The sequence below is a fragment of the Canis lupus genome, chromosome 2 (genome assembly GCF_003254725.2).
Source record: "Canis lupus dingo isolate Sandy chromosome 2, ASM325472v2, whole genome shotgun sequence".
Classification (NCBI taxonomy): Eukaryota; Metazoa; Chordata; class Mammalia; order Carnivora; family Canidae; genus Canis; species Canis lupus.
In genome coordinates this window covers 67,382,863-67,410,846 of record NC_064244.1, presented here as the reverse complement: position 1 = coordinate 67,410,846, position 27,984 = coordinate 67,382,863, and the positions used below count along the sequence as shown (strand labels likewise).

At 46.9% G+C, this 27,984-nt stretch overlaps 2 protein-coding genes across 3 annotated transcripts; one reads left to right on the top strand and one right to left on the bottom strand.

Moving 5' to 3' along the window:
* Positions 1-23: 23 nt before the first annotated feature.
* Positions 24-2,544, top strand: TSSK3 (testis specific serine kinase 3). Its single transcript, XM_025446969.3, has 2 exons — positions 24-318; positions 1,087-2,544. Exons 1-2 carry the CDS (start codon positions 174-176, stop codon positions 1,746-1,748), a joined length of 807 nt encoding a protein of 268 aa, XP_025302754.1. The 5' UTR covers positions 24-173; the 3' UTR covers positions 1,749-2,544.
* Positions 1,970-27,984, bottom strand: BSDC1 (BSD domain containing 1). Of its 2 annotated transcripts, none has more exons than XM_025446967.3 (11): positions 27,637-27,984; positions 27,269-27,329; positions 21,663-21,779; positions 19,477-19,644; positions 17,387-17,441; positions 14,636-14,751; positions 14,135-14,203; positions 13,890-13,968; positions 11,884-12,363; positions 5,461-5,564; positions 1,970-3,977 (listed from the first exon to the last, which is right to left on the bottom strand). In XM_025446967.3, the coding sequence occupies exons 1-11, from the start codon at positions 27,738-27,740 to the stop codon at positions 3,945-3,947; spliced, it is 1,386 nt and encodes a 461-aa protein (XP_025302752.1). In that variant the 5' UTR covers positions 27,741-27,984; the 3' UTR covers positions 1,970-3,944. The 2 variants fall into 2 exon arrangements, with proteins under 2 accessions (XP_025302752.1, XP_025302753.1); XM_025446968.3 differs by having other exon boundaries at positions 27,593-27,639.

The window sequence follows — 27,984 nt, the reverse complement described above, 5'->3', positions numbered from 1 at the left end:
CCACCACCCGTGGCTGCTGTGTCCAGACGGAGAATGTTCTAGCGCTGGGGGCAGCTGCGGATGAAGTCCTTGGGGGGAAAAGGAGCAGGCCAAGGGCGATGGTGGAGTAGAGCTGCCTCACAGAGGCAGCATGAGCTGAGAGGGTGATAGGAAGGAAGGAGGCGCTAGACAGCATGGAGGACTTTCTGCTCTCCAATGGGTACCAGCTGGGCAAGACCATTGGGGAAGGGACCTACTCAAAAGTCAAAGAAGCATTTTCCAAAAAACACCAAAGAAAAGTGGCAATTAAAATTATTGACAAGATGGGAGGGCCAGAAGGTGAGCTGGGGCCCCTTTGGAGGAAGGGAGGGCTGGTTGAGGTGGGTGGGCACTTTCGCCGGTGGAAAGGATCATCCCCCGCCCCCCCCCCCCCCCCTTAGTCTGGAGCCAAGGACTGCAAGAGTTTGTGGCTCTGGGGTAGGTCAGCGGGGGAACAGAAGGATGCTGGGAGTCTAGAAACAGCACAAAGAGCTGTTTAAAACCCAAGAGCTGAGTCTAAAACCCAAGATTAAAGTGGCAGGAGGCAAAGGGTCGTCAGAGGCAGAACCCCAGCCTGCTGGACCTGCCCTATTCCGGGAGAGGGACAGAAGTGGGCACAGAGGCCACGGTCTAGGCTGGCAGAGGGCAGGAGCTGCTGCCAAGGCAGGCAAAATGGGAAAAAGGGAGACAGGGCTCATGGGAAGAACTGTGGGTAGGAGGCAGGGGTGTGAGGAGCTGGCTCACTATGCTGTGGGCAAATCAGGCCTCATAACAGATTCAGTGGTTTTGTCTAAAAATCCCCAAAGCACTTTGATATCCGTGGTATCTCACAGGTTGCTCACAGTCCCTTAGGGTGGCAGGGAGTAGTTCCTCTGAATACTATACTAACTATAAAAATAATAGTAGTGAACATTCTTTGCAACGTCCAAGCAGCTAGACATTTAAGACTGTTAATGGGAACCAGGGCACAAGACCCAGACAGACAGAAGCTGGAAGGCAGGAGACAGGAGTGAAGAGTTATCCCTTTCTGGACTTGACATCCTATCTTTTTTTCCCTTGTCTCCTCAGAATTTATCCAGAGATTCCTGCCTCGGGAGCTCCAGATTGTCCGCACCCTGGACCACAAGAACATCATCCGGGTGTATGAGATGCTGGAGTCTGCTGATGGGAAAATCTACCTGGTGATGGAGCTGGCTGAGGGAGGGGATGTCTTTGACTGTGTGCTGAATGGGGGGCCGCTGCCCGAGAGCCGGGCCAAGGCCCTCTTCCGTCAGATGGTCGAGGCCATCCGCTACTGCCATGGCTGTGGTGTGGCCCACCGGGACCTCAAGTGTGAGAACGCCTTGTTGCAGGGCTTCAATCTGAAGCTGACAGACTTTGGCTTTGCTAAGGTGTTGCCCAAGTCACGCCGAGAGCTGAGCCAGACCTTCTGTGGCAGCACAGCCTATGCCGCCCCTGAGGTGCTGCAGGGTATTCCCCATGATAGCAAGAAGGGGGACGTCTGGAGCATGGGTGTGGTCCTGTACGTCATGCTCTGTGCCAGCCTACCTTTTGACGACACAGACATTCCCAAGATGCTGTGGCAGCAGCAGAAGGGGGTGTCCTTCCCTACTCATCTGGGCATCTCGGCCGAATGCCAGGACCTGCTCAAGCGGCTCCTGGAACCAGATATGATCCTCCGGCCTTCAATTGAAGAAGTTAGTTGCCATCCATGGCTAGCAAGCACTTGAAAAAAGCAATGGCAAGTCCTCCCCAATAAAACAGGGAGAGAAAGCAAACCCAAAAACCTGCTTCTAAAATGGTGATATATATTTAAGTTTACTTCTATCTTACATGTATATACCTATATATATAATATATATATTAAGTTTACTTCTATCCTATAACTTACCTATGCCCTCCCGAGCCTTACTTCTCTTTCCCTTTAAAGATCTTCATGCAACCAGAGGGCCTCATTCAGACTTCCCTTTTATTAGAGCTAACAAGTGATTTTCACACAGGTGTTTCACTCAAGTTAATTAAAAATAGACCCCAGAATCGTACACAGGGTGGGGGAGGAGAAGAGAAAAGTGACCCGAGAGCAGTGGAACCACTGCTGTTGTAACTTCCTTTCCAAATAAAAGCAGAAGCACTGGGAATGCAGAGATGGCTTCTCGACTCCTTGTCTTGGTGGGAGGCCTGCTGGGGGCCGTTCCCTGCCTTACCCCAGGGTCTAAGCTGTGTCTGAGGTAAGGATGAGGGACTTCTTCGTGACTCAGACCACTCCTCCTGCCATCCCTGCCCCTTCCTTAGGCTCCACGCAGAAGCCACCCTGCATTCTGTGTTTGCCCGGCCCTGCCTCCAGCGCAGCTGCTGCTGGGGACAAGAAGAGACCCCCAGACACCCTTCCAGCTTCTTTGAATCTCTTTAATGCTATTAACGGCAAGTCTGGAAAAGGTTCAGGACAAAGTTCTTTTTTCTTTCTTTTTTAATTACAAAACTAACAGCTGTTAGAATCTTTTTTTTTTTTTTTTCCTTTTTTCTTTTCCTGGCTACAAAATACTCTGGGGAGATGCATTATAATTTAAAATATATAATATTGCACAAACAACCAAAAGGTTAATTAAACTAAAGAAGTAATTACAAAGAGAAAAACCCCATCCCGTCAAAAAAAAAAAAAAAAAAGATTCAACATTCTTTACATCCCACCCCCTCACTGAAGGTTTGAAGTGGAAATGACCACCACTCTCTTGGCATATCTGACCACAATCCTTTTAAATCATTGGTGAATACACCAGATTATGTACAAGAATCACCAGAGCAGCATCATGAAGCACCAGGGTCTCCAGGAATTCCTGCAGCCCCTCATTTCCCCAAGAGAGGAACAGCTTTACCAGAGTGAGGGTGAGAGCCACAAAGACTGGGTCTGTCTTCAGGAGGAAGAGCTTTTGAAGAAGCCTGATGAGAGTCTCAAGAGGTTCACCCCCAGCATATCCCTTCAAGAAGCAGAAGGGTTGAGGTGGAGAAGTTGGGCTTACCAGAGGTGTAAGTACTCGGCTTTGATCACTGCTCTGTACCGCTGGTAGCTGGCTTGTGTCCTAAGCTACAGGGAGGTCGAGGTGGGTAGCTGGTTGGACAAGGTATCCCGCCAGGCAATGCACAGAAGGGCCTGAAGTGACCCCCTCCCTTCTTGGGGAGGGGAAGAAATGCAAGAGCAGACTCTTGCAGGTGGCACAGCTGGGCTAAGGACTTGGGTGCATTTGACATGAAGAAGCCCTGGGAGAGGCAATGGGGACATACCAGCCTGGGCTGGACAAAAGGAAGGAGGTGGGGACTCAGGGTTTGGTCTCTAGATTCGGAACCACAAGGAACCTTTCTGGGAATGGAAAATGCCTGGGAGGGGGAGATCCCCAAAGAGAGGCAAGTTTCCCAGAGACGAATGCCTCTTACTCACTGGGCTAGGAACCAAAATGTGCTAGCCATCCCTGTCTAGTCAAGGACAGGTGGGATGACCTTCCTTGCCTGCTTATGGATGGGACAGAGTGTTGTCTCAGCTTCCTCCAAGAGACTGGTGCTTAGCATCTGTCTACACAGGTAGAAGGGCTAGAGTTATCCCTTGGGATTTCCCAGCAAGAGTCCCCAAGAACAGTGGGTGTTCAGCAGAGAAATGTAGGCTCTTCTGGTGTCGGGGGTAGGTTTCCTCCCCCTTGAATCATCCTATAGTTGGCACAAGTCAGAGTTTCTGGTTTGGATTTAGTGAGCCCCTTCCCAGATATGAGCAGAGGCCCAAAGGACCAGCAAGGAGCCACCCAGAATCTGTGCCCAGAACTCTGGTTGACAGAGGCCATTGGGGAAACATTCTCAGTCAGTGTCTTCCAGGGCTGGGCTGAGACGAGCGAAGGGGTGGGAGGTTCTGTGGGTGGGGGAGCTGTACGCTCTGGCTCCCCTCATTCCCAGTCCTCCCACTCTACATCTTCCAGCTGCAGACAGGAGGGGATAATGGAGAGCACAAACACATATTTACTCCTCTGAGTCAAGCCCAGACCCCACCTCCCCTAGCTGCCTCCATTTCTGGATAGCCCTCCCCTAAACAGCAGCCCACCCCCACCCCATGCCCAAGTCCTGCCTTGAGCCATACCCTCCTGCCCTCTATGAGAGTGAACCACTGTCTTAAGGAATGTGTCTGGGGAGCAGAGCTGCCCTCTGCCTAAGGGGCAGGTCTGCTGCTCTGATCATTCCAGAACTAAAGAAAAGGCTTCCACTGACCAATAATGGATGCTAGAAGGGGACACCCTGTCTCTAGGAACCAAGCTGGTCAGTCCCTTAAGGAGAACTTGAGAGTGGCATTGTGATGAGATGTAAGGTGGCACTGCACTGCAGGTGCTCACAGTGTCTTCATTAGGGGCTCTAGCACCCTATTCCCCCAGCTGAAGTCTCCCCAGGGAACTTTCTAGTGGCCTGCTCTCAGCTGATCCCTGGTATGATAGGTTATAGAATGACTCTGCTGAAGTAAGTATATGGTCATCTGGTTTTACAGAGGGCTATGAAGATACAGAAGGCATCAAGCCCCTGTGACATGATAGGTGATCATGGGCCTTCTCAGCCTGGATATAGTGAGGTCACAGGAGCCAAAGACTCTTGGGTAGGCCTCTATCTCTCCCCAGGTTTCAGTTTTCCAGTATGAAAAATGAGGCCCTGCCTGTCTCTCTAATCTGTTCACCTCATATAGCAGATTCATGAGCTATATGATGGAAGGATCATGTGGTTCTTGTGTGACACTGGAAGAAACACTGACTTGAATCAAGTGTTTGGGCTGGACCCTCAGTCCTGTCACTTCTTATCTGTGAGAGCTTTTTTCCCTGCCTTTCATTCAAAATGACCCATTCCTGATTCTAGCAGGTAATGAAGAGTAAGAGTAGTAAGGCCTCTGAGCTTTTAGCTGGACTGGGTTTTGTGGGGGCTTTAGTAATGTTCACTGAGTCCTCCCATGTCCTAGGCACAATGCCTAACATGTCTACGTGCATTATCTATCACAGCTTACAAGCTTCTAGGACCAGTTCAATGATGAGGAAACAGAGGCTCAGGTTAAGTGACTTGCCCTAGATCACACAGTCTTTTGCCCCAAGGCCAGAAATCTGTTCAGGTCCCATTCCTGGGGACCATGAGTCAGAAGATGTGGGGTGGGGTTTGGAGTCTACATTTTTTAGTAGCTCCTCACGTGACTTTCATGCAGAGCTAATGTCAGAAACTCTCCCACCATCCAACCTGGAACTGAGGGGAAGCAGAGCCTGCTGATCGGAACTATTCAGGGCCTGAGTGGGAGGTCCCAGCACCCTTCCTGAAGCTGCCATCTCAGAAAGGAATAGGGATCCACTCTGAAGGGACAGTTGGGCCTGATGGGGAGAATCCTCAGATACTGGGGTCACTGGGCTTGCTTCCCTGAGGCCAGCCAGGCCCACTTACCTCCCCAGAGGCATCCACTTTGGAGAGTGCCATCTGCACTTCTTCTTCAGTCATGTCCAAGTCAAAGTCCTTTTCCCAGTCCTCGCTGATATCTGTGCTTGAGCCTGGAATCATGATCCACAGTGTGAAGGGCAGGAAGGGGTATGTATGAACAATTTGTAGCTGGGGGTGATAGCACTCTTTAAAAGGGGCTGGCAAATATAAATCAAAGATCTTACATTCTATTCTCACTCTGGCTCAGTGAATCCACTTTTAGGAATCTATTCTAGGGATCCCTGGGTGGTGCAGCGGTTTGGCGCCTGCCTTTGGCCCAGGGCGTGATCCTGGAGACCCGGGATCGAATCCCACGTCGGGCTCCCTGCATGGAGCCTGCTTCTCCCTCTGCCTGTGTCTCTGCCTCTCTCTCTCTGTGTGTGACTATCATAAATAAATAAAAATTAAAAAAAAAAAAAAAGGAATCTATTCTAAGGGAAAATTCTGGATTCAGTCAAAGACTTAGCCAATAAGAGGTTCATTGTAGTGCTGTTATAGTAATGAAAATTTAAAAACCCAACTTGAGAGTTCACTGATAAGGAATTACAAAAATAAATAAATGGTGTAGTCACATGATAAAACATTATGTGCCTTTTAAACGTTAGACTGCAGAACACTTATACACATGGCAAAATAGTCTAGAATTGTTAAGTAAGAAAAAGGAAGCTACTTGAGTGGAGATGCACTTTGGCCCAGAGGCTCCCCAGAGCCACAGAAATCTTCCAGAAGACATAAACAATGAACCTCTCTTCCTCTTCTTACTCCATTCTACCTTCACTGACTTTGCTCCTCGTGAAACACACCAGACACATTTCGGCTTTTAGGGCCTTTGGATGGGCTGTTCCTTGTACCTAGAACTCTCTCCTTGGACACCCACGGGCCAACTTCCTCACCTTCTTCACAGCCTCGCTCAAATCCTCCCATCTAATTGTGGCCTACCTCAACTGTTCTACTTTATTTATTTATTTTTTTAAAGTTTTTATTTTTTTTTATTTTTTTATTTATGATAGAGAGAGAGAGAGAGAGAGAGAGGCAGAGACACAGGCAGAGGGAGAAGCAGGCTCCATGCACTGGGAGCCCGACGTGGGATTCAATCCCGGGTCTCCAGGATCACGCCCCAGGCCAAAGGCAGGTGCTAAACCACTGCGACACCCAGGGATCCCAACTGTTCTACTTTAAACTACAACCCAGGGCAGCCCGGGTGGCTCAGTGGTTTGGCGCTGCCTTCGGCCCAGGGCCTGATCCTGGAGATTCAGGATCGAGTCCCGCATTGGGCTCCCTGCATGGAGCCTGCTTCTCCCTCTGCCTGTGTCTCTGCCCACCCCCCTGTGTCTCTCATTAATAAATAAATAAAATATTAAATAAATAAACTACAACCCACTCCCCTCACTCTGCTCTCCTTGTTCTTTTTTTCCATTCTATTTATCAATTTTCAAATATGTCACATCATAAGACTTAGTGTGCTTATTGTCTACTCATAGAAGAACTGGAATGTGAGCTCCCTGAGGGCAGGGATCTTTGTTTTCCTTTCTTATGTCTGCCAACTACTTCGAGTATAGTCTGGGCTCAATAAAATATTCATGGACCCTTTTTCTAAACTAGGGTTGGCAAACTATGGTGTGTGGACCAAATCCAGCTTACTGCCTGTTTTGGGAAATTACATTTTGGAGCACAGCCATTGCCATTTGTTTACATATTGCCCATGCTGCTTTCCTGCAACGACAGCAGAGCTGAGTAGTTCCAACAGACTAAAGTATTTGTGATCTGGCCCTATATAGAAAAAGTCTACTAATCCCTGCTCTAGGTGATTCTAATGCCTGCTAAGTTTAGCAATCACTGCTCTAAACACTCATATTTGGTATAGGCAGCATTAAAAAAAAATGTACATGTGAAAGCTATTACTAAGAAAACTATAAATATAGTTTTTTTAAAAAGTATATGCAAAAAAAAGTGTATTAGCAATGTGATTCCATTAAAAAATACGCTCACAGATCCTTATACACATAGAGAAAAGGTGCGTAACATAGCCACAAAAATACTAACAAAAGTTACCTCTAGGTAATGAGGTCAGGGAGTAATTTTCCTGTTTTTTTTTTCTCCCCCTAAAATGAACATATTTCGATGCGTCTAAATCTAAAAGGTTTTTCCCCCCTAAAATGAACACATACTACTTTGTATTTTTTTCTTATCTATTAAAAGCACCTTTAAAAAGAGTAGGTCCCTGGGGCGCCTGGGTGGCTCAGTTGATTAAGCGTCTGCCTTCAGCTCGAGTCACATTCCAGGGGTCCTGGGATTGAGCCCCGCAGCAGGCTCCCTACTCCCTAGAAGTAGGGAGACTGCTTCTCCCTCTGCCTTCCTCCCACCTGCGCTACTGCACTCTCTTTCTCAAAAAAAAAAAGAGAAAAAGTAGGTCCCTGATCTCCCACTGGCATGACCTGTAAACATATCCCTTGCTGCTTCTTCAGCTTGCTACTCAGCAGGCACCCAGGCTCTGACAACTACCCCCCAAGCCCTGCCCCTACCTTTGTCATAAGGGGTCTTGTACTGTTCTCCTTCCTAACCACCTGGCCAGCCACAAGCATCCTCTTAAGATCAAAATCTCTGGAGTCATGCAGACCTGGGTGGAATCCCTACTTTTTATCTATTGTGCAGTCTTGGGTAAGTTATTTTGGGCTTCAGTCTATTTATAAAATAAGGATAAAACCACCCTCTTTGCAGAGAACCACAGGAGGAGATAATGCAGATGCCTGCCTCCCCACCCCCCTCATTTGATTCTGCAGGTCTAGGTGGTGGCCCAGAATTCTGCCTTATAAATAGGAACCTGGGTGATTCCTTGTAGGCCTGGGCCTGCAGTTCTGAGATACAACAGTGTTAAGGTTAGAGGTATCAATGTGTGGTGCATGTAACATGTACACATAGTGGGAATTTAACAAAAGGGGCTGTTAAAGGCACTGACTCAGAGGTAAGTAATGTTGCATGTGGTCCCAAGGCCTCCAGGGCAGACTGGTAACCAAGACCCAGTTCTTCAGACTCCACACCTAAGTCTCCTATGCCTTTGGGACACTTGGTGGCACCTGATTATCTGTCAGTGCAGGGCTCCTCTGGGTTAGGTGCCGGAATCCTGGCTGATTCCTCATCCCAGAGCTGTGGCCATGATGGCTTTCCCTAACCTCAGGCTGCCCTCCAGGGATTTGAAACTCTTTTTCAGGCTTTAAATGCCTTCCAGGGGTGGAAAACAGTATCAGCTTTCAGTTCTGGAGTGCTTCACATCCACCCTCTGAGGTGGGTATTAACAGTCCCAATTTACAGATGATGAAATGAAGGCCTCAAGTGGCAGAGATAAGAATTGAGGCTTTCTATGCCATGTGCCTCCTCCCACCATCCTTTCCTGTCACACAACAAGAGTACTAAGACCTCCATTATGCACATGGCAGAGAACTGATCTGTGCCAAAACAATTTAAGCTTTCATGATGGAGTTTTACTGGTTTTTTTTTTTTTCTTTTTTTTTTAAAGAAAGGGGAGTTTTCAGGTGATTACTAACCTCACAGTGCTGTCACTTAGCTCATTTTGTTCTGTTCAATTGGAACTCTGCTTCCCCAGAGAAGAAATGGAGGCAAAAGCCACTCCTAGGTCAGTCATTGGTGAAGGAGGGCCTTGAGCCCAGGGCTCCTTCTAGTCTGCAGGCCACAGACCTGTCCCCATCTCTCTTCCCCCGCCCTGCTGGTCCAGTCTCTTAAACAGATCTTGGGGCAAAATGCAGGTGGGAAGCCGCTTTGCAATGACAATGACTGCCCTAGAACCTTGGGAGATCCTGTGGCTAGGTTACCCCAAGAAACTCTGCTGCTAGCAGGGACCAAATTTTCTTATGTCATCTAAGGATATGGACATAAGAGGGAAAAGGAGTCACTGTCTCCAAGCCTTCATTCTTTAAGGTTCACTCTCTCTACTCTAGCATCTACTGTTCCCACTGTGCTCCCCCAGTTCAATACCCCAGGCTTCCCCTGACTAAGTGACTACAACTATTTCTGGTGGGTCTTCTGCAAACCCCTAAGTAGGTCAGAGGCAGTAGAGCAGGGTGATGAAGAGCTCCTGCTAGTTTCCCCATAATCTCATTTCGTCCCATTTCAACCCACCACTCATTTTTCTAATCCTGCTCTCCTGTAGCCCAATTCCCCATGGAGCCTACAGTTCTCTAACCAACCAGTTGTTTCACTGTCTATCCCTCCCTTCCCCAGCTGATTCCATGAGCCACTATTCTGATCACTTCTTGCCTATACTTGTGGACACTCTTCTTTTCTTCCACCAATTTCCCCGGGCTAAATGTGAACCCTGGTTCAATCCAACTCCCCATCTATTCTGTGCCTGCACCTGCATACAGTGCTGACTGGTATCTTTAAAATTCATGACTACTACCTCGAATGGGCCCTTAGTACCACCTGGCCAGCAACCTCCACCGCCTTTTGAGTCCATCACCTCCTTTTCCACTTTCCCAAATAATTAGTAGGTAAGTGATTGATCTCTTTCCAGTAAAGAAATGGGGAAAATTACCCAGATCTCTTAGGCTTCTGTGAAGACTGAGTGGCATACATATCCAGTGCTTAGCACAGAGCTATACAGACATATAGAAAGTGCTCAGAGATGGCTCCTTATTATCATTTCCCCAAAGAATGGCTCTACTCTGATTTCTTCCCTGAAATTTTCCCTATTGTGAAACAATTACCCTTGATTTATAGAGGAATAAATGGGGCTTAGAGAAGATCAGTAACTTTTCTGAAGTCATACGGCTTAGGAGCAAGGTTGGGATTTGAACCCAGAACTGTCTGAAGCCCAGTGCCTGAGCCCTCAGCCTCTACATGTAAAGTTCTTAGTATAGATCAGGCATATAATGTGAGCAGCGTGCCATGCTGCTTTATGACACTAAGCCCAACCTTCCAAGTTTGGCATAAGGTTAAGTCCTTAAGCTCTACTTCTGAGCTAACCCATCCACCCTTCTTGTTCCTCCCTCTCCTGATGAAAGCAAAGTGTGCTTTCGTCACTGCCCCTTCAATCTGCTCAGTGGCCTCTGCTATCTGGATTGTGTGGGCCCCTCAGCCGAGACTACCACTCCCCCGCACCTGCCCCAAACTCTCCACCTCTCCTCTACAACGCCTGTCTCCTCGGTGAAACAACTGCAGATGCCCGGAGGTTCCTTCTTTCTCTGAACTCCTCCAGCACCGAGTCTGTCCCATACTGCTTCATGCTTCATCATAAAGACTGCAGCTCTTGCCCCTCCCTCCTCAGTGTCTCATAAAGAGAGGTAGGAGCTCAATGGATGACCTCACTGAATCAGAGCCAGAAGGGGAGCATTGTTTTGGAAACTGGAAACCCCACCGTTTCTATCAGGGAGCAGGATATGGGTGGGGTAAGGCCAGTTTCCCTTCTAGGGTAGCAAACCAGTCTCTCACTGCACCAGCAGGCCTGGGCTCACCTGCTGGGCAAGTTTTGTGGCTGACTGGTACCATGTGTCAGCAGAGAGAGTGAGAGAGAGAGAGAGAAGAAGCCTTGCTGACAATTAGCTCTCTCTGAAGAGGTATTCTGGATGTGGGGAAAAAAGTCAACACCAGAGCTATCACTGTCCTTTAATTCCAGGAATTAGAGAGGTTCCCTTTGGATAAACAGGCTCCAGTCTAAAATTCCATTATACAGATAAGAAACTAAAGTTTTATTATTTAAGCTGGGTCACAAGTTCATGAGTGTTCATTTTATTCTTTTTTCAACTAATGTAAGTTTTATTTATATATATTTCATACTCATAATAATGCAGTATTAGGGAAGCTAAATGACTTTCCTGAGGTCATCCAGGATAGAAGACCCTGACTTCAATCAATGTCATGGGGATTTCCAACCCAGGATAAGGCTGAATTGTCCAAATGGATGGAAACTGGCATAGCGTGGTAGCTAAGGGCATGGGCTCTGAGTTCGAGAGACCCAGGTCTGAATTTGGGCCTGCCACTTCCTGGCCATGTGAATTTGAGCAAGTTACTTAACATTTCTGAGCTTCACTTCCTTCATCTGTAAGACAGGACAGTAATACTGACCTCACTGGGCTGTGAGATGTAATGAGAAATTAAATGCAATAAATCACACTAACCTGGCACAAACCTTATTTTGTTGAACCTGAAACCCCAATAATTGTAAGATGCACCCTTATTTCAGAAAATAGGTATATATTAAATGGATGATATATGGTAATCCTTAGTAGGTAGCAGCTGTCATCATCATCAGTATCATAAATGAAGGACAACTGCTCCTGGAATCCTCACAAGGGGTGAGGGCACAAGGCTGCCTTAAGGGGTAGTAACTCTTGCCTGCCCCTCCCCCCCACTCTCTGGGCTTTGGCCTTGACTTACCTTTCTTTCCGTTGTTAGAGGGTGTAGACTTCCCACTATCCGAGTTCAGCTCAAACACCCGTAAGTCTGTGAGTACCTCCTCCCTCAGAGTCTCTACTCTGGCTGGAGGCCTGGGCTCTGGGCCAGTGGGACGGCCAGCAGGGGTGTGGGGCTTGAACTGAGCTGGGGGCGGAGGTCCAGTCTCACCCACATCCACAGCCAGGCCCTGTTCCTCCAAAGATGCCTCTAGAAGCTTTTGAGACAGGTCCTTGGGCAGCACTGGTGCCTCAGCTGCAGTGGCAGGTTTGGCAACCTGCGTTACAAGGGAGATGCTCTCGCTGCTCTCTGATGGAGTCACCTCTCTAGGAGGCTCAGCTGGAGTCACTGGATTCTCTTCACAGGGGCTCAGGAGGCCAGGTCCTCCTTCAGGGGATGTGGAAGTTTTGGCCACAGAAACCTTTGCCTCTTTTGGAGATGTGGGTGAAATGCTCACAAGCTCCTCTGTTGAGAGAGAAAAGGGAAGAGGGCTATGTGCCCTGGTCAGCCCCAAGACAACCTTGGAGCTCTGAATATTCCTCCCAAAGCCTCTAATCAAGACTAAAGGGGGCCGGATTCCTCACCCTCTCCCCATCATGGTTCATCTGCAGATACTCCCTGTTGGTCAAAGTCTCTCCTAGCCTCAAGGCCTAGCATATGTCTGGTGGACACACAGCTTCTGGCAACACAGCCCAAGATGGCATTATAGATTAGAAAATTAAGACTTGACAATGAATCAGTTCTGGATTCAGGACAGGTTCTGCTATATCCTCAGTGTATGATCTTGGACAAGACACTTAACTTTTCTAAAATAAATAAATAAATAAGAAAGAAAAAGAAAAGAAAGAAAGGAAAGAAAAGAAAAGAAAGAAAAGAAAAAGAAAAGAAAAGAAAAGAAAAGAAAAGAAAAGAAAAGAAAAGAAAAGAAAAGAAAAGAAAAGAAAAGAAAGAACTTTTCTAAATAAAGAAAACACTTGGGATCTCTGGATGGCGCAGCAGTTTAGCGCCTGCCTTTGGCCCAGGGTGCGATCCTGGAGACCCAGGATTGAATCCTACATCGGGCTCCCGGTGCATGGAGCCTGCTTCTCCCTCTGCCTATGTCTCTGCCTCTCTCTCTGTCTCTGTGTGACTATCATAAAACAAAACAAAACAAAACAAAAAAACACTTAATAAATGTGTTAACAGCATGCAGGTGGCTCTAACATACCATCCTAAGCTGAGCTACCACATAGAGGATGCTCAGCTACTTCCTTAAGCCAACAGTTCCCAAACTTAGCTAGGCATGGACTTTACCAGGGGAGCTTGTTAAAAATACAAGTGGGGGGGATGCCTGGGTGGCTCAGTGGTTGAGTGTCTGCCTTTGGCTCAGGTCGTGATTCCAGGGTCCTGGGATCAAGTCCCGCATCAGGCTCCCAACAGGGAGTCTGCTTCTCCCTCTGCCTATATCTCTGCCTCTCTGTCTCTCATGAATAATAAAATCTTTTAAAAAAGACCAAATTGTTAAAAAAAAAAAAAATACAAGTTTGGGGGTGCCTGGGTGGCACAGCTGGTTAAGCGTCCCACTCTCAATCTCAGCTCAGGTCTTTATCTCAGGGTCATGAGTTCAAGCTCCGTGCTGGGCTCAGTGCTGGGCATGAAGCAAAAAACAAGTTTGGCCACATCCTCACAGAGTCTTATTTAGAACGGGGGGGAAGGGAATCTGGAATTTCAATAAGCATCCCAGGTGGTTCTGAAGTGGCTAGTCCATGGGCTGGCAGGACAATCCTGCTGCCCTGACACATGTGATTTCTGTACCTAAACCAGGAATTCCACCAGCCCAGGCAAACATTTCCTTGTTAGTTGAGCCTATCCTCAGCACGTACGAATGCTGTATACATATGCCCTATATTTCCCTAGGTGCCAGGTCTCTCCAGTGCTTACATAACAGCCAGACAGTCCCCACAGGCAGGACAGGACCCGTTACTTGCTCATCACCTCTCAATCTCTCTTACCTTCTTCCTCCTCCCAGCCAGGCTCTTCAGAGATGCTCTGTTCTGCCCGTTGCTTCAGGGCATCCCTCCGGGCCTGCTCCTGAGTGTGGGAGAAAACATAACCAACGAAGTCAGGGCATGCTCTTCCAGGACCCTGGCCCTGACACCAGAGTTCTTGGTACCCTGTGCCCTTTCTTCCCTCAACAAAATCCAGTGTGCTTCCCCAAGGGCCGAGTGAAGCACCTCCCCAGGCTAGGCCAGCATACCTGCTCTAGTTGATGGACTTTATAGAAATATCGATGCCAAAATTCTGCATGGGAAACAGCTGCTGGGACCTGGAGAGAGGGGACAGTGGAGATGAGACTTTGGGAAAAGTTGTATAAGGTCTGTGTCCCCAGCCTTATCAGCCTACTCCCAGCTGCTCTGGATTTCAGATGTGGTTTAGTGGCTAAGCAGTTTTCCTCAGAGCATTTACACCCTCCATCCCTAGACCCATCTTCCTGGCCCAACTTGACCAAGGAGGAAGAAAAGAATTTTCATCAGGCTTTGCTAGCCCTTCCATTTCTCACACGACTGCCAGAAGTCTGGCAAATCAGCTTTGCCCATGTGGCTTCTTAGGCTCAGGACCTGGCTGGTCTGGCTCTAGAGCATCTCTGACTGCTCTGTGGGCCAGGTGATTCTGCAGTGACTCTAAATAAAATGTCCCTCCCAACCTCCCAACACCTCAAACTGAAGCTGGGTTTCCCTGCAGCCAGCTGGGCCCTCACCATCTTGGTGTAGAGGGCCCGGATGGAGGGGCTGCCTACAAGAAGCTCTGAGATCTCCCCCTTCTTCTCTTCCAAGCAGAACTGGGAAAGCCAGGCATCAAACAGTTCCGGAGGTCCTGCAGAGGGATAGACACTGCTGTCATTTTCCTGAGTCTGGAGAAAGAACACTGGGCCTACATAAAACACACTTAAGCCTGGACATGGACAGTGAGGAAAGCTTAAGGTTATTTTCAAAGCTGTTTGGCCAAAGATGGGGGGGGTCAGCAAGGGTGTTGGGGTACGCAGCCCCACTGATATCATGGCATGGCACTTAAGTGGTCTCTAGAACAGGCTGCAGTCTACATGTTCTCACATACCTGCTCCTCCTTTAGCCCAATCCACCTGGCTACCGAACCCCCTCCTCTACTTGAAACTATTATTCTCAGGTCCCCAGGGGCCCCATGTTGCCAGTCTAAAGGCTACTTCTTTGCCCTTCCTCATGTGACCAACCCAGCTTCTGATCTTGGGAGCCACTGTTTTCCTGTGAATGCCCTTTTCTCTCCTGGCTTCCCAGGCTTTTGTGATTTTCCTCCCACCTTTCCAGTTGTTCCATCCATCAGTCTTCAGTGGGCTCCTTTTTCCTTATCTTGTCTCATTATCTGTTTTCTCCTAAGATAAGCTCCACTAAACAAGTTTCAACCTCTTCCTCTCCTGACAACTCAGTCTGTCTTTGCAGCCCCAGCTATCCTTCTGGGCTCCAGATTCAGAGGTCCAGGTGTCCCCTGGACACTTCTACCTGCTCAAGTACAGCAAACCCAATGTATGCTCATTTTCTTCCCTCCCAAGCTCTCCTGCCTACTTATCCACCAGAACCCTGGGTGCCCTCCTGAACTCCTCCTTTATTTGATCACTCTGGATTCCACTTTCTCAGTGTCTTCTATATGCACACCTTCCTCTTCATTCCACCTGTCACTGCCTCGGTTCTGGCTTTTACCCCTGAGTGAGGATTCCTATCAAGCCTCCTACCCACTCAGCCCATCTTCTGTCTTTCTCTATTTTACCCTTTACAACCATGCTTGATGTCTTTTACAAGATGCAAAATCTAATCACCTATCACCTCAGGCTTCAAAACCCTTCAGTAATTCTCTAGTTTGGGCATTTTGTGTGGGTGTGTGTGGGGGCTTTTGATTTATTTTTAATTTAGTACATATTTTTTCTTATTAAGTAAACTCTATGCGCAATGTGGGGCTGGAACTCATGACCCTGAGATCAAGAATTGCATGCTCCACTGACTAAGAAAGCCAGGTACTCCTCTAGGGAGGGTTTTTTGTTTGTTTTTAAAGATTTAATTTGGAACACCTGAGTAGCTCAGTTGGTTGCCTACGGCTCAGATTATGATTCTGGAGTCCCAGGACTGAGTCTTGCATTGGGCTCCTTGCTCAGCGTGGAGCCTGCCTCTTTTTCTGCCTGCCTCTTTCTCCACCTGCCTCTCCCTCTGCCTGCTGCTCCCTCGCTCATGCTCTCATGCTGTTTCTGACAGATAAATAAAATCTCAAAAAAAAAAAAAAAAGGATTTTATTTATTTATTTTAGAGGGAAAGAGGGAGAGTGAGAGCAAGTGAGCTGGCTTGGAGAGGCAGAGGGACAAGCAGACTCTTCTTTGAGTGCCCAGAGAGCGGGCTTGATCTCAGGGCCCTGATCTCATAACCCTGAGCCAAAACCAAGAGTAGGATGGATGCTCAACTGAGCCACTCACGTGTGGGAGGGCTTTTTAAGCTAGGATCTAAGGATGGGCTTCAGAGGGTCAAAGGATTCCCCCACTGCATTATAAAATTTTGCAGAGAGCTTGTCATTTTCAACAGGTTTTTAAAGGGCTTTGTAACTAAAAAAAAAAAAAAAAAAAAAAAAAAATGTTAAGAACCACTACCTTGTGGCATTTAGAACAAAATACAAACCTCTTAGTTTGGCACTCAAAGCCCTTCCAATCCTGTCCCCTCACCCTTGGCAGTTCTCATGGCCTCCTTCCTTCACATGCACCTCTGCGGCTTTCCTCAGTATCAAAACTTCAAATGTTCTGCTGCCACGCTTGAACACCCTTCCCCCCACTGCTAAAAGTAAAATGTTTACTTCTTTTTTCTTTTTAAAGTAGGCTCCGTGCCCAGTGTGTGGCTTGAACTCACAACCCTGAGATCAAGAGTTGCATGGTCCACTGACTGAGTCAGCCAGGTGCCCCCTAAATTAGTTTACTTCTATTCCATTCATAAAACCTCAACCTAAGTGTCATATCCTAGGTTCCCCAGGTTGAGCTGCATGCTGCCCTTCTGTGGAAGAAGCACCAGATCCCTCCTGTCATTGCTTTATTTCATAGTTTCCTGCTTCTCTCTCCCTAACAGGAGGCTCCTGGAGGTTTGGACCGGGGTGAGGGTTTGATTAATTTCTGAGCTCTAGTTCCCAGCCTGGCTTGCTGCATGGCAGGGGTTTGGCCAACAAATGCCAGAGAGAAGGCAGGTGGGGCAGCAGGGTTGGGAAGGGGCCTGAGCGGAGAATGAGGGAGTGGCATGAAGTCTCTGCAGACTGGGATGAACACAGTCCAGGTTGAGGGAGGAAAAGGGGTCAATTCATCACACCAAACGTAAGGTGCACTCTAGCCTCACTCCGCTCCCTCCACCAGGGGGTGCTAAGGCCAACGTTATCAGAGACAGCAGGGTGCTCAGCCCAGACCCTCTTCATCTCCCTTCCCTGCAAGCCTGCCCCCTCACCACTACCCCCTCACCATCTGGTTCATTGCAGTAGGTTGCCGGGTCTGACTGTAGGCTATAGAGGCGAGCCTGTAAGAAACAAAGAACAGAAATTCTAGAGTGCGTAGAGAAAACACCTCCCCTCTGCCACATACCCTACCACTGTTGCTGATTCAGATGCTTTGAAGACGTCCTTTATCCATACATTTACTCCCACTGGAAGGCAACCTCAACCCAGCTTCTCCTCTGCTGGCTGCCAGACCCACAGGGCACTTATCAGCTCACCCTATGGCTAGAGAGAGGGGAGTACCAGGCTAGGAGTGCAAAACTGGGGCTTCCAGAAAAACGGTCTTTCCCTAGTATTCTACCTTGGGAACTAAGAAAATAGTGTAAGCAGACTACAAGATTGTATGTAAAAATGCTTTTGAATTATATTTGAAATTTGAAATATATATATTTGGAATTTGAAAAACATTAGTTCAAATATATTAATAAAGTCCAAATTTATAGGCAAATTTTGAAGTAAAGTAGCTCCCCCAAGTTAAAATCATTCATCAAGAATTTCTTGGGATCCCTGGGTGGCACAGCGGTTTGGCGCCTGCCTTTGGCCCAGGGCGCGATCCTGGAGACCCAGGATCGAATCCCATGTCGGGCTCCCGGTGCATGGAGCCTGCTTCTCCCTCTGCCTGTGTCTCTGCCTCTCTCTCTCTCTCTCTCTGTATAAGTAAAAATTAAAAAAAAAAAAAAAAAGGAATTTCTTAATTTTGGGGGGGTGGAGGATGGGGTAACTGGGTGATGGACATTAAGGCGGACATGTGATGGAATGAGCATTGGGTGTTATGTAAGATTGATGAGTCACTGACCTCTTACCTATGAAACCAATAATACATTATATGTTAATTAACTGAATTTAAATTTTAAAAAAGAAAAAGACCCCAAATAAACAAAAAATAATAATTTCTTGGGATGCCTGGGTGGCTCAGTGGTTGAGTGTCTGCCTTTGGCTCAGGGTGTGATCCTGGGGTCCGGGATCGAGTCCCAGATTGGGCTCCCTCTGGGGAGCCTGCTTCTCCCTTCTGCCTATGTCTCTGCCTCTCTCTCTTTCTCATGAATAAATAAATAAAATCTTAAAAAAAAAAAAAAAAGAATTTCTTAATTTCACAGCCAGTCTGCCAAATGAATTATCTGCTGTGTTCCCGTTAAGGAACTCCAAAACAGAAAATCTCACCTTCCTTCCTCAGCATTATGTGAAGGAAAGGCTGGCTATCTGCACCAGAACTTCAGCAAGTAGCTTTGTGATTCACTGCTATTATAATTTTAAATCCTACAATTTAAGAAGCTTCACACTTCCACTCAAATGTTCACTAAGTGTGGTATTAATACTAGTGCTGAAAGATAATGCCTGAAAAATCATTATGTTTGGAATGGAAATTCAATGTGGCAAAATGCTTCAAAGGCCAAACTGCGTGACATCAAACTGTGAATTTAGGAGAAAACACTCTATGAACCATAACAAGTAATGCTGAGAAGATAAAATGTAGAAGAAATATCCTACCACTGTTGTGATCTAGGTACTCTGAAGATATCCTCCCCCCCCCCCCCATACATTTATTCCCACTAGAAATCAGCCTTGGCCACAATGTTGGGAATATCATGCCTGTACAGCATTCCTTATTATGTCTGAAAGCTGAAAAGAATCCAAGTATGCAACATTAGGGAAATGACTGAATAATTGTTATCTTCACTTGCAAGGACTTAAAGACATTAAAATGATGGTGACTAAGAAAGATGCTAATATTTTTTATATATTTTTTATAGCAGGTTATAAAAGTACATGTATAAAGTGCCTTTTTTGGTTAAAAAGAAAAAGTCCTAATTATCTTTACCAATGTTTATAAGCAAAAAGAAATGAGAGGTTAGACCCCCAACAGGAAATTGGTGGTTGTCTTCGAGGGATGGGATTATGGATTTAGGAATCATTATCTCCTTCCTTAAAGAATTCTCCAATTTAGTCATATATGTTTATTTACTTTCTGGCCTGAACACATATTACTTTTGTGGGTGCACACTGGAAGCTAGAAGCCAGTGTTGGTAGGCACCTGCAGGGGAGGCTGCTGATGAATACCTTGTTGCCATCATAAGGCTCGGCTGTACCAGAGGGTGTGCCCATCAGGGTGATGACATCGCAGTCTATGGTTTTGTCTGGAGAGGGAGCAAAGGTGTCGGAGATGACCCCTAGGAAGTCAGACAACCCCTTCTTCATTTTCTCTGTTGCCCCCGAGGAACCTTCAGTCTGCAGAAAGAAGTGAGCAGAGGAAACAAGTGGCTCAGGAATAGGCTGCAATCTAGGGTATGGGGTGTTGAGTGGTGAGGCATTGGCAGCAAAAGTGAAGGGTGGGCAGGGAAGTGCTTGCAGCCTTTCACCCCATCTCTGGGGCTGGAGAGAGACAGAGGCAGCCCAGGTCTCCATACACCAGATGGGGGTATGGAACACAGCCCCAGTAAGCCTGTGTAAGTCAGAGTAGAACTCCTCGACTGGCTGTTTCACTAAAATTTCAACGCCAGTCAGGCTGATCAAAAACTGGTAGGAGAGGATGCATGCCATACACATTCAGTGGGGAAGAGGACCTATGGGCAGAGTGGTGGGAAAGGTACTAGTTTTAGAGACCTAAACCTCTCTGAATTTGGTTCATGATCTGTAAAATGCAGATAAACAGACTTCCTTCAGAGGGCTGCTGTGAAAAATAAAAAAGATAAGGCATGTACAATGCCTGGCATATAACAAACATTTACTAAAGAGCAGTATTGTAATAGTACAAGTTCATCATCATCATTGTTCAGGAAGTAGAACATTTCGTATGAAAGGTTGAGGAAATATGGACAGCATGAGAATAGATACTCCTTCCTAGAGGCAAACCTGGGACCAGCTGAGGAACAATGTATGGATCATCTAGAAGGGACAAGAGGAACACCAAGCTTGAGCCACACTGGTCCAAATGGCCTCAAAGCAAACATGGGATGAGATGCTGATAGGGCCAGGCTCTAAAAACCTTGAGGAAACCATAATATTTAATCCTGATGAAGCTACCCAAGCATTTTACACCTGGGATATATCAGAGTGCCTGCCACATGCTAGCACAGGTATACAATCATATCTGCTCAATGAAAAAAAGGAATAAATAAATGGAAGAAATGAGTGGCATCTCTGCTACTGGCAGGACTCTAGCAGTTTAGCAGGATTACTACTTGTCATTCATGCTCATCAGTAGCTCTGATTAGCAGGCAGACAATATTTTATAAGAGTCAACCAAATAAGGTTGGCTAAAAGAACTCCAAAACATGTTTTTCATATCATGGTCTCTAATCACAAGGTGACTGGTTAAGTTGGTGACCAAACGAAGAAAGTGCAATTGTCTCAATACTAAAGGAGAAACTGTTCATGTAAAACCTGTGTATTGTATTTCATCAGAAGCTTGAGATTTGCAGAGATATCCAACACAATTTTACACAACAAAATTTTACAGAATTTTACACAATATTTACACAATTTTCACTTTTCACAATGACTTTAGAATCTAACTCCTGTCTCACAAGATTTTGCTACACATCTTTAATAAAAATAGGGCCAGTAAGAATATAAGTTGGCACAACCTTTCTGGAGGGTACTTTTGCAATAAATATTAAAAGGCCTAAAACTGTACTCATCCTATGATCCCTTCCAGTATTTTATTATAAAGAAAATGTGAAGGATAAAGATTAGCAATCACAATGTTCACTGTGGCTCTGTTTATAGTACTAGAAAAAAATGCAGTAGGAAACTTGGAACTGTTTGAACCCAGAAAACAAAATAACAGGCCATTTATGATGCTGGAGAGCAAGGTTTGCAATGATTAAGTCAGAAAGTAGGTTACAAAACATGATATTTGGTTGATTCCAGTTTTGACAAAGAAAGTGGATATAAAGAACAAATATATCCCCCAATTTTTTTATATCCCCAAATTTTAACAGTTGTCTGTGGGAGATGGAATTATGGGTGTCTCCAGGTCTTTTTCTTCTAATTACATGTATTTTCTAAATTGTCTACAATGAATGACTTTGTTAACAGGAAAACGTGCTAAAACAATACAGAAATGGGAAAGTCTATTAATACTTATTCTATGTAGCTTGTTTGCTTGACAGACATAATTCAAAGTGGAAGCCTATGGGGAAAAGAATCACTTAATAGTAGAAAGTCTGGGGCGTCCCCACCAGGGTCCCAGGGCAGGTCCAGCTGTGAAGGACAGCCACTCAGAGAGTGGAGGCAGTACTCACAGCGAGCTTCTCCTTGACCACGCTGGCTGTGGCTGCAATGGTACAAGCCGTGTCATGCTGCACCACCTGGGTAAACTCTGTCAGGTCTCGCTTCATGAACTCCAAGGCTTCGGAGGACTATGGGAAGACAAGAGAGGGATGACAGGCCGGCTGGCTCCACCACCCTTTGTTCCTGTGCCCTGGGCTGCTTCTGTCCCAGACAGACACATGGAAAACTCAAGTGACACGGGAAGCCTAGGTACAGAAACAATGCCTGCTTGTCCCAAGTCCATTACCTGGGATAACCGAAAAGCAGAGTACAGAGGGACTTCCTGCTGCTCTGAGAATGGGGACAAGTCTTAGCCCAGGCATTTAAAAGCTCTGTGGCCACACATAATTCTCATCTAGTCTTGATTTTCTCCTATAAAATGAGGGAGGTGGCCTAAGTCAGTGGTTCAAGAGCAGGCTGGGGAAGGGGCAATGTAGATTAAAAACAAAACAGAGGGATCCCTGGGTGGCGCAGCGGTTTGGCACCTGCCTTTGGCCCAGGGCGCAATGCCGGAGACCCGGGATTGAATCCCACATCGGGCTCTCGGTGCATGGAGCCTGCCTCTCCCTCTGCCTGTGTCTCTGCCTCTCTCTCTCTCTGTGACTATCATAAATAAATAAATATTAAAAAAAATAAATAAATAAAAATAAAAATAAAAACAAAACAGAGTCTGATACACATCGCTCTGATATGCCTTAAGTCATGACATTTGTTTCGAATTTCACATAACATGAAGAAAAGATGTGATTTTTTTTTTATCAAAGGAAAGTGTTTCTACCTTTACTTTTTTTTTTGTTATAGGAAGATTCAGTTGAAATATGAGGCAATATGTAAAATTTATTGGGAAAGTTTACTAACATGTTCCATTAGTAACAGCAATAGTCTAGAAAGCACTTACGAGGGATTCTTGACAATTTAATACCAGTAAAAAGATGTGTGAGTTTTACATTCAACAAAGGGCGTGTTGAGAGAAATAATGGATTGGATTTTCTCCAAGGCCTTCTTGGTTCTACTACTCCAGGATTCTATTCATCCGTAGAACAGAATGAATTTTTGCTTCTGTTAGAATGACCTGCTTCCCACCCAAATGCTCAGATGGCCTGAGACAGCAGGCCTTCAGCTCTGGTCTTAAGTCTTCCCTGCTTTGTTTCACCCTTACCCACTCTAGGGTACCTTCCCAGATTACCTTTGTGTTCTCCCTGAAAAGCCCTCTCATTTTATAGATGGATAATCAGCTGCAGTTTTGTTTTTGTGTGTATGGGGGTTTTGTTTTGTTTTAGCATTTTTGAGGGTTCTGGTGGTTTTTTCCTTTGGGGAAGTGACTGCCTGTTTTTCATCAGCCTGGGAAGTCTCTGAATGGGGCAGTTTTGTCTATCAGCCAGAAGCTTCTCTGGGAGCAGGGAATCATGTCTCCATTTCAGACTTAGGACTACTTAATTGGGATGGAGGGGTCAGCTATGAATTCTCTCCATCTACTCTGCCATCACCTTGGTCTAGGCCAACCTGCTCTTTTTTTTTTTTTAATAAATTTTTATTTATTTATGATAGTCACACAGAGAGAAAGAGAGGCAGAGACACAGGCAGAGGGAGAAGCAGGCTCCATGCACCGGGAGCCCGACGTGGGATTCGATCCCAGGTCTCCAGGATCGCACCCTGGGCCAAAGGCAGGCGCCAAACCGCTGCACCACCCAGGGATCACCCAACCTGCTCTTTTTAAGTGGATTTCTTGCAGGTTGCATCAGATACCTCTACTACTACCTCCTTGTGACACTGCTAGGAGCTTTGAAGTCAGAGCCGACCAGGTTGGCCCTGCTTTACATTCTTCAGTGCTTACACAGTATCCTATGAGCAAATATAAAATCTTTACCTTCACTTACAAAGCCCGCATAATCTCATCTCTGGCAGACTCTACCACTGTGTCCCTCACTGAGCTCTAGCTGGCTTTCTGCAAGTTTCTCAAATGCTCTAGCATCTTCCCTACCTCAGGGTGTCTGAACACACAATTCTAACTCTTCAAAACACATAAGTGAACAAAAACAACAAACAGACCCCCTCACCTGGTTAACTCTGGTTCTTCCTTAAGATCTATGCTTAAATGTCACTTCCCTAGAAAAGCTTCCCTGATGCCATCTCAGATTAGGTTGGCTCCCTGCTTCCCAGGGCATCTGTATGTTCTCTAACATTTATCATGCCGTAGGCTTATGATTACCCATACAGTATCTAACTTCCTGGATAAATGGAGTTCTGTGAACATAGAGCCTGTGATTTTGCTCACTGATCCTTTCCCAGTATGTGACATAGAACCTGGTACAGAGTAAATGCTCAGAGAATGCTTGCTTGTTAAATTTACATGTACCAGGGCTATTTCAATTATATAACCATTACCATATGATTTGATGAATGGCTGCCTCCCTCACTAGACTGTGGGCTTTGAGGGGACCAATATCAATATGAACAGGCATGGTGCCTGCCCTCAAGAAGGTCATCGCCCACCAGGCAAAATGCTCAAATAACAGGGCCAATGTGCAAGAGCAGAGTTGTGACCAATGTATTATCAGGAAGTTGGAAAGACTTGGTGACTGAGCACCTAAAAGAATGAGTAGTCAGCAAAAGAAGCCAGGGCATGGCAGGGCACAGGGTTTACTGAGGCCTTTGAGCACTTCAGTCCTAATGAACATTCAAGGTAGAGTCGAAGTAGTTTGGAATAAAGCTGGAGAGGCTGCCAAGGGCAGCTATGGTGGGCCTGGGTCAGCCCTGTGAGTGATGGGAAGCCACCAAGAGTTTGAAGGAGGTAGGACATGACAAGATCTGCATTTTTGATAGGTCACTCTAGTGACTGGCAGGTCCAAAAAGTGATAAGATTAGGAGAACCAGTCTATAATAGCTGCTATAATAATTCAGAAAAGAAAATAAAACAATATGAATAAGGATAGAGCTGGTCAGGATGAAAGGATGGGACAAATTCAAGAAATATTAGGCAAAAAAAGGTATATTTGGGGATTAAATCGGCGTGTTGAGTGAGGGCAAGAAAGAATCAAGGAAGAGCCACTGGTTGCTAAACTAGGGGACCTCATAGATACAGTGCTGCCAACTAAGAGAGAAAATGGGGAAGGCGGAGCAGGTTTAGAATGATGATGATGATAATGATAATGATTTTGGTCATGCAGAACATGTGATGACAGTGGGGTATCTGGGATAGCTGTCCAGCAGGAGCTATTCTCAAGCACTAAAGCTCAGAGAAAAGGACTAGGAGTCATGGTATTATGAAAATGGAGGAGGTCACCCAGGAAGAGTTTGTAGAGTGAACAGAGCAATGAGCTGAGGACAAAACCCCTCAAACATCACATCTTTAAGGGACAGGAAAGGGAAGTTATGAAACAGGAAAGAAAAGCTTGGAGATGTGGAGAATTGAAAGAGAAACATACCACAAAGCCAAGGGAGTAGTGTTTCAAGAAAGAGGGAGTGATCACTAGTGTCAAATGCAGCTGAGAGGCCCTGGAAGATAAGAGCTGAAAACCACCCACTGGATTTGGCAAAGTGGTAGGTGAAGCTGAGTGTGTTTACAGATAAGCTTACATGTGGTGGCTGCAGGGAATGGGGGGGTGGTGGTGGTTATGAAAGACCGTACTGGTTTTTTTTTTTTTTTTTTTTTTTTTTATTTATAAAGACAGACAGAGAGAGAGGCAGAGACACAGGCAGAGGGAGAAGCAGGCTCCATGCAGGGAGCCTGACGTGGGACTCGATCCAGGGTCTCCAGGGTCTCCAGGATCACACCCTGGGCTGCAAGCGGCGCTAAACCACTGTGCCACCGGGGCTGCCCGAAAGACCATACTGTTGACCTCAAATATAAAAAGTAGGAGGTGAGGTTGTCTCCTAGGGGTGAAAGAGGAAGTAGGTGAATAGGGGACCTGAGGGAAGTTAGGTTTGGGGAAAGCTCCTGAAGATAAGGGGAAGAACAGCAAATCAGAGCCTGAAAAAGATGCTGGGGCGGGGGGGGGGGGGGGGTGCTCAGGCCTAAATAAAGTTAGGGAATCTGTCGTTGGACCAAAGAGCAATATGACCCTATCAGTGTCTGTGGGTAAATGCAAACACAGACATACACTATAGAAGAAGGTAAGGAGTAGAGGAAGGTAGATTAGAGCACCATGTCAGAACTGTATAGTCTCTAGGGCAATGTATGCTAAGGGGTGCAAAAGAACTGAAGGTCCTGGGAACTGAGTGGTCTAGATGGATCCAGGAGAGGAAGGCAAGGGAGCAAGGCCAGGAGAGCACTGAAAGACCAAGGAAAAAACTGAAGTAAAAATGGACTGGTTGTGTTTAAGAGGTTTCCCCAGCACCCTCCTCAGCACTTAATAAAAATAACTAATGTTTATGTACTACACACTGTGTGCTAAGTATTGTTCCTGATGCTTTACACACGTTATCACTTAATCCTCACAACAGTACTATCAGGCAGGTATTATCAATACTCTCATTTTGCAGGCAAGGAACTGAGGCCTAGAGAGGTTAAAGAACTTGTCCAAGTTGACATAACAGTAACTAGCTGAGAGAGAAATTAAGTTCCCTCTTTCTAATGGGGAACTGTCAAAGGCAAAAACAACATCATACCCTTGCTTCAAAAACACGGAGCTCCTCAAGAAAGAAGATGGGAAGCTAACGAACTATCTACTTTTCATGAGTTATGGTAAGTCCAGTCCCGAGGGAAACACACAGGAGGTCCCTGCCCAATGCTTGTTGAATACATGTCAGATTCTCCTCCCAGGAGATTACTCAACAGTACTTTGAGGTCTTCTCAATTGAACTTCAGTGTGAAATTCTCTTAGTCCTCATCAACAACCTAAACAACTCAGGGGATTCTCAGATTTGCTAGGCTGTAGCTGAGAGGCTATTCAGGAGTATGCAGGCTAAAGAAGGTATTAAAATGCTGCCAGAGTAGAGGATGGATTTTAGCCAAGATCAGAAGCCTCCTGGAGTTGGCCCTGAAGCAGGACTCACCCCAATTTCTTGAAGTAAACAGTAATTAACTTTTTTTTTTTCCTCCACAATTCACTTGGGCTGGTTTTGACAAACTAGCATGGAGTGGAACAGAAACACACGACAGCCTTGTCCACTGGCAGAGCCAAGGCTCACTCATCCCACAGGGACTGCTGCCTCCCCATTAGGCTGTGAGCTTTGTGAGGCCCAGGACAGCATCTGTACCCCCAGGGCCTGTCAGAGGGTGCTGGCTGTGGCATTCTAGTATTTGGATGACTATAGCAATAGGTTTCTATTGGAAGAATTCTTCTTCAAGGCCTAAATCAAAGGTTCTCTCTTCTACGAAGCTGTGAATTTCCTGAGCTGGAATAAACTGCCCTTCCTATGGATTCCTACAAAAAGGTCGCTCCAGCCTTTGTAACATTCTGTATTTCACCATGGCTAGTGTCACGCCGGTGTGAATCGGGGTCAGTCCTCCCTGAGACCCACAGGGGATAACAACAAGGCCTGGGTGGGCCTCGTCTCTGGCTGGGCGGGGCCGCTCGGACCTGCTCGCAGGAGGCGGCGCGAGGCCCCGGCGGAGGAAGGGCGCCGCCGGGCTTACCTTCTCCTTGACTGCCTGGTAGCTCTGCTGCAGCCAGCTCCGCCACCAGCCCACGTCCTCCCTGTGAAGACAGACATATCTGGCGGCCCTGCGGTGCGACTCCTGCCCGCGCATGATCGGGTCTCAGTTTCCCCCTCAGATGTGGTCCGCGGGCCGAGACTTGGCAGACCGCTTCCCCACCCCCTCACACTGCGACTCCACCCCGCCTTTTCAGCTCCGTCCACTCCCGGGCTGGCCTCTTGTTCCCCTCGGGGACCCTGGCCCAGCACCCCGACCCGGGGAGAATTCAGGCCCCAACGCCCGAGAGCTGGATGACGGGCTCACCCTTCCGCCATCTTGCCTGCATGACATCACCACTATTTACTGACCTCTGACTTCCGACACGGCACCGCCCCCTCAAGTACCGCCCCGGAGCGCTCGGCCCAATCGTCGCGCTGACACGGCCCTCGGCCCAATCACCGCTCCGCTTCATCACTAGGCCCCGCCTCCTTGAGCTCCGTCCACTTTCCGTCTGGAGTTCGCTCTTAAACTCCGCCCCTGAGCTCTTGGTCCAATCCCTACTCAGTTCGGTTCTCGGGCCCACCCACCCCAAGCGTTGGCCCAGTCCTTCCAACAACTACTTATCATCAGCTGACTTCGGTTACGGTGGCTGTGGTGGGCCACTTCCGCGGGCTTGGACCCCGGAAGTGCGGGAGCTCATGGGGAGCGAGGGAGGG

Coding starts and splice junctions, on each gene's coding strand:
- TSSK3 (XM_025446969.3), top strand. CDS start 174: ATGGAGGACTTTCTGCTCTCCAATGGGTACCAGCTGGGCAAGACCATT. Junction 319..1,086: donor CAAGATGGGAGGGCCAGAAG/GTGAGCTGGGGC, acceptor TTGTCTCCTCAG/AATTTATCCAGAGATTCCTG.
- BSDC1 (XM_025446967.3), bottom strand. CDS start 27,740: ATGAAGCGGAGCGGTGATTGGGCCGAGGGCCGTGTCAGCGCGACGATT. Junction 27,330..27,636: donor TGCCGTGTCGGAAGTCAGAG/GTCAGTAAATAG, acceptor CTGTCTTCACAG/GGAGGACGTGGGCTGGTGGC. Junction 14,752..17,386: donor CTACTGCAATGAACCAGATG/GTGAGGGGGTAG, acceptor ATCCCTCTGCAG/GACCTCCGGAACTGTTTGAT.